The sequence below is a fragment of the Glossina fuscipes genome, unplaced genomic scaffold (genome assembly GCF_014805625.2).
Source record: "Glossina fuscipes isolate IAEA_lab_2018 unplaced genomic scaffold, Yale_Gfus_2 43, whole genome shotgun sequence".
NCBI classification, from domain to species: Eukaryota; Metazoa; Arthropoda; class Insecta; order Diptera; family Glossinidae; genus Glossina; species Glossina fuscipes.
In genome coordinates, this window is record NW_023998427.1 from 258,082 (window position 1) to 270,456 (window position 12,375).

The 12,375-nt window shown below is 32.2% G+C and overlaps 3 protein-coding genes across 4 annotated transcripts in view; 2 read left to right on the top strand and 1 right to left on the bottom strand.

The window, feature by feature from the left end:
* Window positions 1-4,778, top strand: part of LOC119637178 (alpha-tocopherol transfer protein-like) — a 14,286-nt gene extending 9,508 nt beyond the window's left edge. Inside the window, exons 2-6 of the mRNA XM_038033033.1 lie at window positions 2,996-3,155; window positions 3,236-3,317; window positions 3,942-4,241; window positions 4,297-4,433; window positions 4,515-4,778. Coding sequence (XP_037888961.1) covers window positions 2,996-3,155; window positions 3,236-3,317; window positions 3,942-4,241; window positions 4,297-4,433; window positions 4,515-4,560 — 725 coding nt within the window. The 3' untranslated portion in view covers window positions 4,561-4,778. The remainder of the gene's footprint in view (window positions 1-2,995; window positions 3,156-3,235; window positions 3,318-3,941; window positions 4,242-4,296; window positions 4,434-4,514) is intronic.
* A 2,533-nt stretch (window positions 4,779-7,311) lies between these two features.
* Window positions 7,312-8,182, top strand: LOC119637156 (NADH dehydrogenase [ubiquinone] 1 beta subcomplex subunit 8, mitochondrial). Its single transcript, XM_038033005.1, has 3 exons — window positions 7,312-7,509; window positions 7,578-7,807; window positions 7,869-8,182. The coding sequence occupies exons 1-3, from the start codon at window positions 7,425-7,427 to the stop codon at window positions 8,082-8,084; spliced, it is 531 nt and encodes a 176-aa protein (XP_037888933.1). The 5' UTR covers window positions 7,312-7,424; the 3' UTR covers window positions 8,085-8,182.
* Window positions 8,183-11,454: 3,272 nt separating this feature from the next.
* Window positions 11,455-12,375, bottom strand: part of LOC119637159 (CCR4-NOT transcription complex subunit 9) — a 5,682-nt gene continuing 4,761 nt past the window's right edge. For both annotated transcript variants that reach the window (XM_038033006.1, XM_038033007.1), the window contains one exon: window positions 11,455-11,786. In XM_038033006.1, coding sequence (XP_037888934.1) covers window positions 11,717-11,786 — 70 coding nt within the window. In that variant the 3' untranslated portion in view covers window positions 11,455-11,716. The remainder of the gene's footprint in view (window positions 11,787-12,375) is intronic.

The window sequence follows — 12,375 nt, forward strand, 5'->3', positions numbered from 1 at the left end:
TTTTTCACATAACCGTTCCTACGAAAACTGAATTTTTATATATAATGAAAATGTATAATAAAAATTAGTTCATAATAGTAAATTGACATAAAAATCAACCTTACCGAAGTTGGACAGCGTAAGTCTGTTTTTTGGAGAGAGCATATAAAGATTTCTTCATTATGCGAGCTTTCATGAAAAGCATGCCTCTGTCTCAGAATAATGTGTAAGTTTTTAGTGTATTGTTAACAAAACAAGCAAATAATTGTATTAAGCGAAATGGTGTAGGGCTTCTAATGGTCGTTTTCACTTTCTTTCCGTCAAGAATAAATATTACGTTTCATATTAATTTTTAAAAAAAATTTTAAAAGAATTTAATTTTTTTTTTTATTATTATTATTATTATGTTTCCTTAAAAAATGTCAATCTAATGATAATTACGTGCCGTACAAAGTACATCTTACCTCAAATATTTTAATTGCTTTTCAACAGAATCTATTAGCAATCATGAAATGCATACAAAAGCCGGCATTAGCCGCATTAAAGGCATTAACGGCATTTTAAATGAGTAATTGTTTCAATTAAGTAATGAAGATGTCAAACTTAATTAATTGATAATAGTTTTTTTTAATAATAAAAATAAGTGAGTTAATAATTGTATAGTTGTTGACACAATATGATGGTAAAAAGTAGTTAAAACATCATAGTTGAGCAACATCGACTATTAAATACCCTAAATCACTTCGCTCTCTATTGCAATTCGTTATAAAACACACGAAAATTATACATTTTGTCATGCAACAAAGGTTGACTTTTCTGATGAGTTCTCAGTATACGGGAAGTGGGCGAAAAGGTGCATTGATCACGATCATTAGGAGAGTTTTATAAGAAATTGTAAATTCTTTATTGGAACAAATCAAAGGACTTCTCATTTATCTGTCACTGTCCTGCTGGTAAACACACAACTCCTGCACTTATTATATTGCTTAGATGTCCAACAGTGTGCCGGCGACACTGCAATCTTTTGTTGGTATGCTCATGCTCGAGAAATATTTCTGACCTAACCTAATCTCCACTCAACGAGTTTTCTGAATACTACCAAAAACAGTAAATCTCCTAAAAAGGAAAACAAATTTCTGTTTTCTCCCCTGCAAATAAACAATGATGAAATCCAGCAGTAACGGAATACTTAACATTTGGACATTAGTTTCAATAAAAAAACTTGTTTTTAACGAACACATAGCCAATGTTGTTCTTCAGGTCACATCTAGCTACAATAAACATTTTTCATATCTCTTAACCCTTATACGTAGCTAATTGAAATTCACTCGAAATTATCGATTCCCTTTTCTCTTTTAGAGTTCCTTACATTATTCCCCTGTTTATTTGTATAGGAGTTTCCTTTTTTTTTTTGCCTCCTTTTCCTTCTCAATTTTTCCTTTAGCGACTAACCTTATTTTATAAATGTTATATCAGAAGCAACTAAATAACAAGATGGTCCAATATTTTATTCAAAATCCAACTGAGGAGATTATTACGGACTTTTTGTGTTTCTCTTATTAACAACAATAGCGATTTGACTGCTTACTCTTTCATTTGTATTATTTAAATCACATCGCATTCACTCGAACGTCTGCAAACCCGAAGCCTATACAATTCGATGTTTTCAAGTGAATATGCGCTATGGTATGTATATAAGTTTATATGTATGAGAAAAATCAAACAATAGGTTGGTAGAAAATACGGCTTGTGTTTCTTTTGTCGTTTATTTAGGATTGAAAAGAATTCTTGAAGACGAAAAGTTCACCAATCGAAGAAATAGAATACGTTTTACAGCACAATAACTCATATGCAAGGTGGAAAGTTGCATAAATATGTAAAAAAAAAATATATATATATATATATATATATATAAAGATAAATTATTCTTATAATGTAACATTATTTAATAGTAAAAGATTTCATCATATTTGCTGATATGAAAATTTTTATTGAGATAGCGTTTGACGAACATAAAGTTTGAAATACTTCAGTGAACGATGAAAAGAAAACCAACTTATACTTGCTTCTGTTTGGCTTTTTTTTTTGTGCATAGATACTTAGGTGTAACCTATGGCGCGTAAAAACACAGAATTGGACATGCCCTTGCCTTGCAAACGTTTGAGACAGAGAGAGTGTGTGTGAGAGACAGAGAGAAACACAAAAACTCCGTAGTAATCTCCTAAGCTAAATTTTAAACAAAATGTTGGACCATCTTGTGATCTAAGCGCGATACGCACAATACTTGCGTTGTGCGTTGGGCTTAACATTACATTTCGCGCTTTAGTTGTCTCTGTTTATATAATCATTAAATGATTAGGTCTCTTTTTACGATCATATTAGCATAGTAACCTGTTGTTTTATAAAAATATAATTTTAGAACACAATTAGATAAATATTAGCCAAAAAAAAAAAAAACACAGGTAAAAAAGTTATGTTCGGCGTGAGATAAATCTCGCAGACCCACCATTATGTGGAAGTATTATGAAATATGCCGGTATATCGGTTTTCCTTCTTCTTATTTCGCCCATTTCATGGCATGACGAATAAACAAAAAAAAAAAAAAAAAAAAAAAAAAAAAAAAAAAAAAAAAAAAAAAACAGCCAGATACACCATTAATTTTGCAGCCTTGCCATGGGCGAGTAAATTGAATTATTAGAAATTGGAAACGCAGCGGGCCGGGCTCGATGATAACACGGGCGGGTGATTGTCCATGCCTGCTCTATATCTTTTGACATCCTTCGATTTCGAAATGAACTTCAAGTACTGCGCTTACTGCTAGGCTGGCAATATGCAAATGCAAAGCTGTACTGAAGTCAACAAATGGATTGCGTTGCTTTTAGTTTTGTATTTTAAATTTTTTATTCTTATTCTTGGCTTAGTCCATCTCCACCCAACAATCCAAAAAAAAAAATATATATATATATATTCTTATTCATTTTTCCTTTATAATAAAATATAATTAATGAAATTTCAGATCGTCTTTTATTGAAACGGTTCTATCAGTGTATGTATGAAAATGTGGAAGATGCTCAAAAACTGATTGAAATCAATTACTTAATACGTAACAGTTATCCGCATATATTTTTGAAACGTGATCCCAACGATGCAAGCAGTCGCCAAACATTTGAATATGCGTAAGAACTGATTGTCTCTCTCTTTAAAGCATTTTCCGTATTACCTTGTTCTCTTTTTTTTTTTTGTTTTCTTTGTTTAGAGATATGGTGCCTTTACCGGGCCTAACGAAGGAGAAATATAAAATCACTTTTTTCCGGCTAAATGATCCAGATCCGAAAAAGGTATTAAAAAGAAATTATATTCAGATTATATTCGGCTTTAACTGAATCCTCTAACACACCCATCATCTATATTCATATTTATTCGCATTCACTGTTTCATGCCCGGACTATTTCTGAATTCCCTATAGTTTGCTTTTGTTTATGGAACGCAAAGTTTTAGTAGTAGTAGTAGGAGGGGGGCACCCTTCATTAATAATAATACTCCATATATATAATATTTTTTTGAGATTATATCGGAACATCGACTCTAATTGCCTTTGATATTTTAATTTGTCGGCGTTTATCATTTTATCATGGAATCGGGGATTATCTAAATTTCCTTTATTGAATTTCGCTTTCGATCAACACATGTGCGCTTATCCGAAATTTTGGTCATTGGTATCATCCCAATATTGGAAATATTGTCAAAAACATTTGAAACAGGCTTAACGCTGGCTATAGCAATAAGGTATGGAAAGAAGAAGTACAGTACCGAGAGAAATAAACGTGTATAAAACAGATGAAAAATACTACGCATTAGGAAGAGAAGCGTAGGATACGTACGATAAGTTCTGGTCTTGGGCAGAAAGCGAAAAGAAAAATTTATTATCTTATTATTTTTCTACAATAATTGCAATGTTTCAGATGAACCACACTGAGGACACCAAGGGCTATATTATGGTAACTGATTGCCGTTTTTGTTCGCCCGATCTGGTAAACGATGATAGCTTATCCGAGGGTGAAGTTCAAATATTCGATATGACCGGTTTCAGTTTGAAGCATGCGGCACGTTTTTCAATGTCTTCGTTACGTATTTATATGAAATTTTTACATCAAGCCTTCCCGGTGCGCATTAAATGCATACATATGATCAATTGTCCGCCATATTTAGACAGATTGATAAGCGTTGTGCGTCCATTCATTAGTAAGGAAGTATTTAAATTGGTAATAAAAATAAAATTTATATCGCATTTGCAATCAATTAATGCAATCAATTTAGATTTACTTCCATACGGCTAGCATCGACACCCTATATGAGCACGTACCACGCGAGCTATTACCCGATGAATATGGCGGTTCGGCCGGTAAACTAAGTGATTTAAAGGCACAATTTATGCAAGTGATGTCCGATAAGAGGTAATGAATGGATTTCTTTCATTATATCGTTTGCCTTACAAACACACACATTTTCTTACTTCACATTTTATTACTTTCCAGGGATTATCTTATGGACCCTAACTATTGGAAAGTTGAGAGTTCTTAGTATTTGTTATCGCATCTAGCACATATAGCCCTTCTTCCCTCCTCGATGTTATTAAATTCAACTTTTACTATAACTGTTATCCAATGTACTTACAAAATATATTTTAATTGTAACTATATGTAGGTGTATGTTTCAAGCGAAAAGTTTTATCAAGGTTTTAATAAAACCACACAACACACAAAGGCATCAGGTATATTAAAAAGTGTTAAATAAATTAAGTTGGCATTTCATTGAAGAACAAGGAAAATATATAAAGAATTTTTTCGTTTTCGCTTTTCGACATTTTTGCAGTGGGCCTCATTTACCATCCCAAAAGCAAGACCACAAAATCTCTCGTGGTAATTAAAACGCAATTTACTCATATGAGAGCAAAAAAGTGTATTTGCATAACCCCGGGTATATTGTAAGCCTATGTGATGCGCATGGCCGTACGGATATTCTGTCAACATAATTCTATCACAAACAATTGATAATCCTTACTGTGTCACCCTCGTAGCAAGTTCTTTTGTTTTGTTGTTGTGTTGAGCTTGAGTAAATGATTCAAAAGAATATTTTATTAGGGATATTAGTTGAAAATTATACCCCACACTAGACTAGCATTGTAATAACCAAATACTCGCTAGAAATATCTCCAAAATATATAAACCCTTGATTAAAAAAAGTTTTGCCTGCGCGGTTTATTAGGTCACAAATGGTTAACAAAATGAAAAATGGCACTCACACCTGCCTTAGCATATAATTTGACAAATAAATATAGTGAAATCGAAGTAAATGTAAACGACAAACATATGTTTTGAAGAAAAACAATAGGAAGGGAAGGGCGACAAAAATATAAACAATCAATATATGAAACTTGTAAATGTAAAAAATAAATAAGTTTTTTGATTGAATAGGGAAGTAAAGTTTAAACGAAATGGGTGTAAGAGCAAGCATCAGATGGTCGACTTTGAGGACTGAGCTAAACTAAGAGAAGGATTGCTTAAACGTAAGAATGCAAACAACACTTCGACGAATGGACTTTAAGAAGCTAGGGAAAGATGTGGACTCATCCTCTTTAAGGCAGTCGTGCCTTTCAAAGAGGTGATCGCTTAGCTTGAAGTTTTGAAGGTTTAACTTTTGCATTCAGCTGTTTGGCGAAAGCTGAACTTTTCATATGCGATTATCCTCCAGCCAAACGCAAGCAAATAAATATTTCCATGTCAAGAATGCATTTAAACGCTCACTTTTTATTTTCTATCAACTTGATTTCTTTCTTTTCATTTTTCATCTTTTCTTTATTTGGTTCCGGAAATTTCTATGTGCTGTGTATTCATTCCACGCTTTCCGCGTTTTCAACTTTAACTCGCAAACCTGATTAGAGAGGGCGGCTGCATTGTTGTGCTTAAGGCCTTACTAAGCATATATATTTAAACGAATATCGAAATAAGTGCTTCTCGAAGAAAAGCTCTTTCGAAAATATGGTACTATGCAACATTCATATAAGCGGCATATGTGAAAATTGCAACAGTCGTTTGGAGGGATATCTTGAAAATTTTTACTCCAAGAAAAACGCGCTGAAAGTTTTGAGATACATTCCGAAAATGTTGTGTTATTACATTCAACTTTGTGTAATTTTTTCCATTGGCCATCTATCCTAGGACCTAGAACTAACCTTCCGCGTTCAACCGCTCCTCCACTCTCTCTTTCTGCTGCACGGATCACTTTCGAGGCATATGTCAACGGCACAATTACGCGTCTTACACTTCGCATGTTGCGAAATGACAGTGCATATTGTACAAATCTGCAGACGAATCCATAATTAATATAAAAAATTTTCATCAATGTTTTTAATTGGAAGCAACACTGACTGCTTTCGAATTGTTTTCAGCCTCGAATCTATTCTATGCTTGGAAACGCTGTCAAATGAAAATATGCCCTTTCTAAAGACAGCTGTTAGTGTTTTAGAGAGAGAGAGAGAGAGAGAGAGATAGAAAGATAAATCAATAGATAAAGAAGTCGACACAATAAAGCGTTACTTATATATATATCGGTTTATAAAATCCCAAATGGTAAACACAATGCGAAGCCGCTTTGCCCTAATGTTTTATAGAAACATATAAACGGTAACAGGCGGTAATCACATAGCTCCCGCATTCGTTTCAAACTATTTTCGCTAAAAAACGAAACAAAGTGTTTTAAAACGAAAATTAAAGAAATCAGTGCAAATATATCGAAACAAATATATAAAAAACAATGATAACCAAAATTAATATAATAACGAATTAAACTTTTGATTAATTATTTAAGTAAATATTGACGGAAATAGGTTAAGTTAAGGAGTATGGAGCAACACCTCACTGATGCTTTTAAATAAAGCAAAAGAAATTACACGAGGGGGCTAACACAATGAGGCGATATTCCTATTTCGTCTTAGGACCTCAACCTTTACCGACTTCTTAAAAAACCTTATGGGATTTGAAAAAATCATACGGTTTCGCATATATACATCCAAGTAAAACAAAACCCAAATCAAGTATCGGATTAGAAAAAAAAAGCTCCGAAATTTTCACTATCCGCGAACGTGTTAAACCAATAAAAAATATATATATATATATATATATTTGAAAAGTTTCCATCAGCTTTCCCTGTTAAATATATATATTTTTTTTTTATTTTGTATAAGAAAATTTTCTCAGTGTACACTTATTAGAGAAGTGTGCCAACTTTCTATGACAACTCAAGAGCAGACCAAAACAAACACAAACAATAGATGAGCATAAAATGTCAAATTGATTTTCTACCAAGAGGATTTCTCCTCAGCTGGAATCTTAATTGACTTTATTTACATTTGCTGATCAATATATATATATATATATATATATATTATGGCTTGCTTAATGAAAACGTTGAAATTGGTAGAAAACCTTAGCAAAGGTAACCAATTATTAATGCGTCAGTCAGCCAGAACAAGTAAGTTTTTCTTTACATTTCATAATACGAATTGATTGTTTACGTAACTAATCATGCACGCTATCTAGTGGCCGGATGGAATAAGGACTACAAACCTGGAGCCTATCCTAAAACAGAAGAAGAGCGGGCAATCGCTGCTAAGAAATATAATTTATTACCTGAAGAATATAAACCTTACGCCGACAACGGTTTGGGATACGGCGATTATCCCGAATTGCCAGGCGGTTTAGGTGTAGAGGCTCGCGATCCGTACTACCCGTACGATTATCCGGAACTGAAGCGTAATTTTGGTGAAACGGTAAATATTTAAAATATTGAGATCATTCCATAATATTCAAATTCTCATTTTGTACGGTTAGATTCATGCTGACTACGATCTTTATAGCGAGGATCGCTGGTCTCAACCATCGCAGCCACGTTTTTCCAACAGTGGTTATTGGCTATCCTTTTTGGGTGTTATGGCGGGTTGCCTCATTCTGTATTACGGTATAGATGATTACAAGATGTATCGGCCAGTCGCAGCTAAACAATATCCTGGTGAAGGTCGCGTTCATTATACATTTGAAATGGAATAAGTTTATCGGTTTATAGGTTTTCCGTGGTAAAGAAATGTAAACAGACAAATGTAAAACGATGTAATTAGATAATAAAAAATTAAAACAATTGTCACAAATGCAATGTAATATTAATTAAATGGAACCACGAGGAACAAAAATTCAATAGAGAACATACAAACTACACAAATCTTAAATCAGTTTCAAATAAAGTCACATAAACTTGGAAATAACAACCGCAAGGCCGAGCATTAAATATCCTGCATCCGTCATTTATTTTCGCGATATTGTACCGAAAATTAACCACGAAATCAGGTAGTTGTTAGGGCGGTCCTTATATGAAAAAGGGTGAACTGGCTTGACCCAAATTTCGTACAATTAATTTTGTTCAAGATCCTGAAGATTCCTCACCAATTTCCGTCATAAATTGCTAGCACTTGCACATTGGACTTGCTTTCAATAAGATCCCTTTTGTGAGGTGGATTTCCAAAAATTACTCTATTATGAATCAATTCTCATTATAAAATATCGGAATTGTTTGCTTCCGCCACATAACGACTTACCACTATTCCAATTCTTTTTAAACATGAAATGATTTGAAAAGTTGAAACATTCGACTCGAATTTTTCCTGTCCATCGTCAGCGACTTTTACAGTGAAATTATGTGCTTTGCACTTTTTTTCATTTAATGGCATGGAAAATCAAACATTATATGGTGAGCGTCGAGAAATTCATCTAACTCAATCCACTTTTAGCAGCTTTCATTTTTAGATCAAGACACTTCAGTGTCTCCAAATATCGTGAAAATCTCTCAAATATTGCAACTTACAGATTGAAAATAAAAACTTGGATAGAAAATAATTTTGAATCGTTCGGTTTGATGAAAGTAGAGTATATTTTAAGTTCTTCTGGGTGTTGCATGCGTGCGCATAGACTCAGATCAAGTCAGATGGTGATTTTGAATCAATCGGTACAATAAAAGGTGGATCTATCTTAAACTCTTTCGCGTGTTACATACATCCGCACTAACTTAATATACCTTGTACCAGAAGGGGTGTAGCGTACTTATGTATGCTATTGCCGTTAATGATTGTAGTAAGTACTCTAAACGAATATGCTGAAGCACCTTAAGCATAGCCATATTAAAGTTACGATCTGGATCGTAACTTGGTTGATGGGCACAGAGTAAATTGTTAGTATGGAAGTGCAAGTTGAAGGGAACAATTTCACAAATTTAGTATCACAGACAAGTTTACACTTTTTAAGTTCTATATCCTGTAAAGCTTTCCAATGTACTTTCATTTGGGAGATGAATGGCGAATATCCTGGTCTCGTCATGTGTCGGGTGATTGTATGCACCCTGTTGAATGAAATCATCTATTTTAACTGCATTTGGCATTCTATAATGATCGCTATGGCTTGTTTGCCTTAATAGACCTATTTGGATTGACTTTGGCCCCCTGTCGGTCCACATTAACGGTTTTGAGGGGAGAAACCACTTTCAATTTTTCATAAAATTATGTTAATTATCAATTTCTCGACAGAATTATAAAATTTGCTCTCGATTTTCTTTGTCGTTCCGCATGAAGAAATAAAGTGGAGTAAGGTGGAATATGTAACCGCTTGTAAGAACGGGTTTTTGTGGTCCTGGGATAGTCAAGTGATGATAAAAATTAATAAAAATGCTATGGTAGGCTATGATTCACCTTTGAATACCCTACACAACTTTGCTTAGTACTGTTATTCATACGACGATGCTTCAATATAACGCGTTATATAGAAAGTCGCCGAAAAAGTGACGCGATCCAAACCATTCTCAATACAATTTACCAAATTTCAAGAAAATATCTCAAAAATTTGGTACCTGTGAACAAATCAGCTTAGACGGAATCATTTTCTGAATCGCTCGACACAATAAATGATGACTCTATCACAAGTCCTTCCATGGTTTCTCTCACACATCCGCACTAACTTAGCGTACCCTTGTAGCACGTAGGTGGTGTAGGGTATAAAATTTATTATTATTATTATTATTATTATTTTTTTTTTGTTCTTACACTAATGAAATCAATTCCGAAACTAAATGAAACGAAGTTGAGCATTAGCAACCTATGCTGTTGACTCTGTTTTAAAAAATAATATTAGATAATTAGTCCCGTAGTTTTAACAAAATATAATATACTTTCTGTAGATGATCTTATGATCTTATAATGTTCATAAAATATCCAACAAAATATTGTTCAAGAGTGAAGAGAAATTTTACTCAAATTTGAATATTTTCATTCGCATCAATCCCACAAAGATTGCCGTTTAAATTCGCGTTATTAAAGCCTTAATTGTTTCTATAAAAAAGCTGATCAACGATAAGAACGACTTGGAATAAAGTCGTTAATTTCCAGATTTAAAGACAAAATTTTGAATGGATCTTCTTTTTTTTTTTTTCTTTTATTCATACTTGCAAAGCTTGTTCGCTTGCTCGAGCCTTTTTCTTATCACTTTTGTGATGCGCCTGCAATTAGCAATAAATTAGAAAGATTTTCATTTTTTCTCAATTCTGAACTCAAAATGTCGGCCTTGCTTTGGTTTTTTTCCGTACATGGCCAGATTGAACTAAAGTTGATCAATCCATTCCTGGTGATGAGAAAAAAATAAATTCAAAAATCAATTCAATTTCTACATCCTTATTTCATATAAAAACACAGTTCCAAATGTCTAGTTTTATAAGTTACATTAAATTTGTTTATTATTTTTCATATAAAAAGCAATTGTTTTTAATCAGAACGCAGATAAATGTTTTCTAAGGGCAGTTAAAGCGTATGAAGGAAAGCATTATTGATAATTAAGAGATTTCAGCTTAAGATTAATAAGTTTTAGGCTTAACAAATACATATTAATTGATTTAAATTTACATACAATAATTTTTTTTTTTCCAATTTTTTACTCATAAAAATAAATACGTCCATTTATTTATTTATACACTTTACTATTTTTTTTTTAAACAATTTCAATGAGATTTATTTCTCTTTTTCTGTTTTTTCATTTTCTTTACTTTTTTCTTAAGACAATTTTTCTGAAATTTTCACTATTTTTTCAATAATTATTTAAATTAAATTTTTTAAGATAAAATTAAACTTTTCTTCCTTTTTTTGCAAATAAATTTTCGTTTATATATTGCATTAGCAAATGTATATATATATATATATCTTCTAAATTTAATTTATTTATAATTATTAAATTTTCTTATTTCGAAGGTACCATCATTTTTTAAAAATTGAAATAAATATTCGCGTATTCTTAAATTTATTACATTGATTTTTAAACAATAATTGATGTATATGTATATAAACGTTTTTTTTTTTTTACCCTTTATTCTTTATAAATTATTTTTATTTTTGCTTTAACATATATATTTTGACAGTCTCCTCTGTTTTTATTATTATTATGTATGTGTGCATATATATATGATCGCTTTTTCCGCTACGGCGGCATAGCTTACACAATCTTTGTCACTATGTTGTTTCCTTCTCTGAACCTGCTGTTCACATTTACTATATGTCTGTTGTTTTAGGCCATCATCCAATCAAATCAATTTGCTTTCATTTCAAATCACATATAAGTATTTGGAATTTTATAATTTTGCTTTTGGATCATTTTTAATTTTGATCGAAATCCCGTAACGGGAAAGGAAAACAAAAGGCAAGTAGATCGAGTCGATGCAATTGCCTGCAATAACAGTTATATGATCAATGTACACGAGTTTAAAAAAGACGAACGTAAATGATAAAAATTGTGAGCCACGTCGCACTGGACGAAAGCAAATGCGAACAAATTTATTTAATTATTTTTCTTTCATTTAACTTTTTATATATATATATATATATTTCAAACATTAATTATAATATATTGTTTTCTATAGAGGGTAATTATACAATAATTATACAGTAGTTTTTTTCGTCGTTTTTGTTGTATTCACTTGGATATATATATATATATATATATATATATATATATATAAGATTTGTAATGCTTCTTGTTTCATTCATCATTGTATTATTTTTCGCCGTCATATGTGTATTGTATAGGTTGTATAAGTATTAAGTGTGACGTATAATAGAATTAATTAAATTAATTATGTGTGTATGTATGTATGTGTATGTATGTATGTGTATGTATGTGTATGTATGTATGTGTATGTATGTATGTATGTGTATGTATGTGTGTATGTGTATGTATGTGTGTATGTGTATGTATTTGTGTGCGCGCGCGTGTGTGTGTGTGTGTGTGTGTGTGTGTGTGTGTGTGTGTGTGTGTG

Bases quoted from the DNA above. Each gene is read 5' to 3' on its own strand.
- LOC119637156 (XM_038033005.1), top strand. From the start codon at position 7,425: ATGGCTTGCTTAATGAAAACGTTGAAATTGGTAGAAAACCTTAGCAAA. The intron at 7,510-7,577 runs GTAAGTTTTTCT...CACGCTATCTAG, and splicing joins GCGTCAGTCAGCCAGAACAA to TGGCCGGATGGAATAAGGAC. The intron at 7,808-7,868 runs GTAAATATTTAA...TTGTACGGTTAG, and splicing joins AGCGTAATTTTGGTGAAACG to ATTCATGCTGACTACGATCT.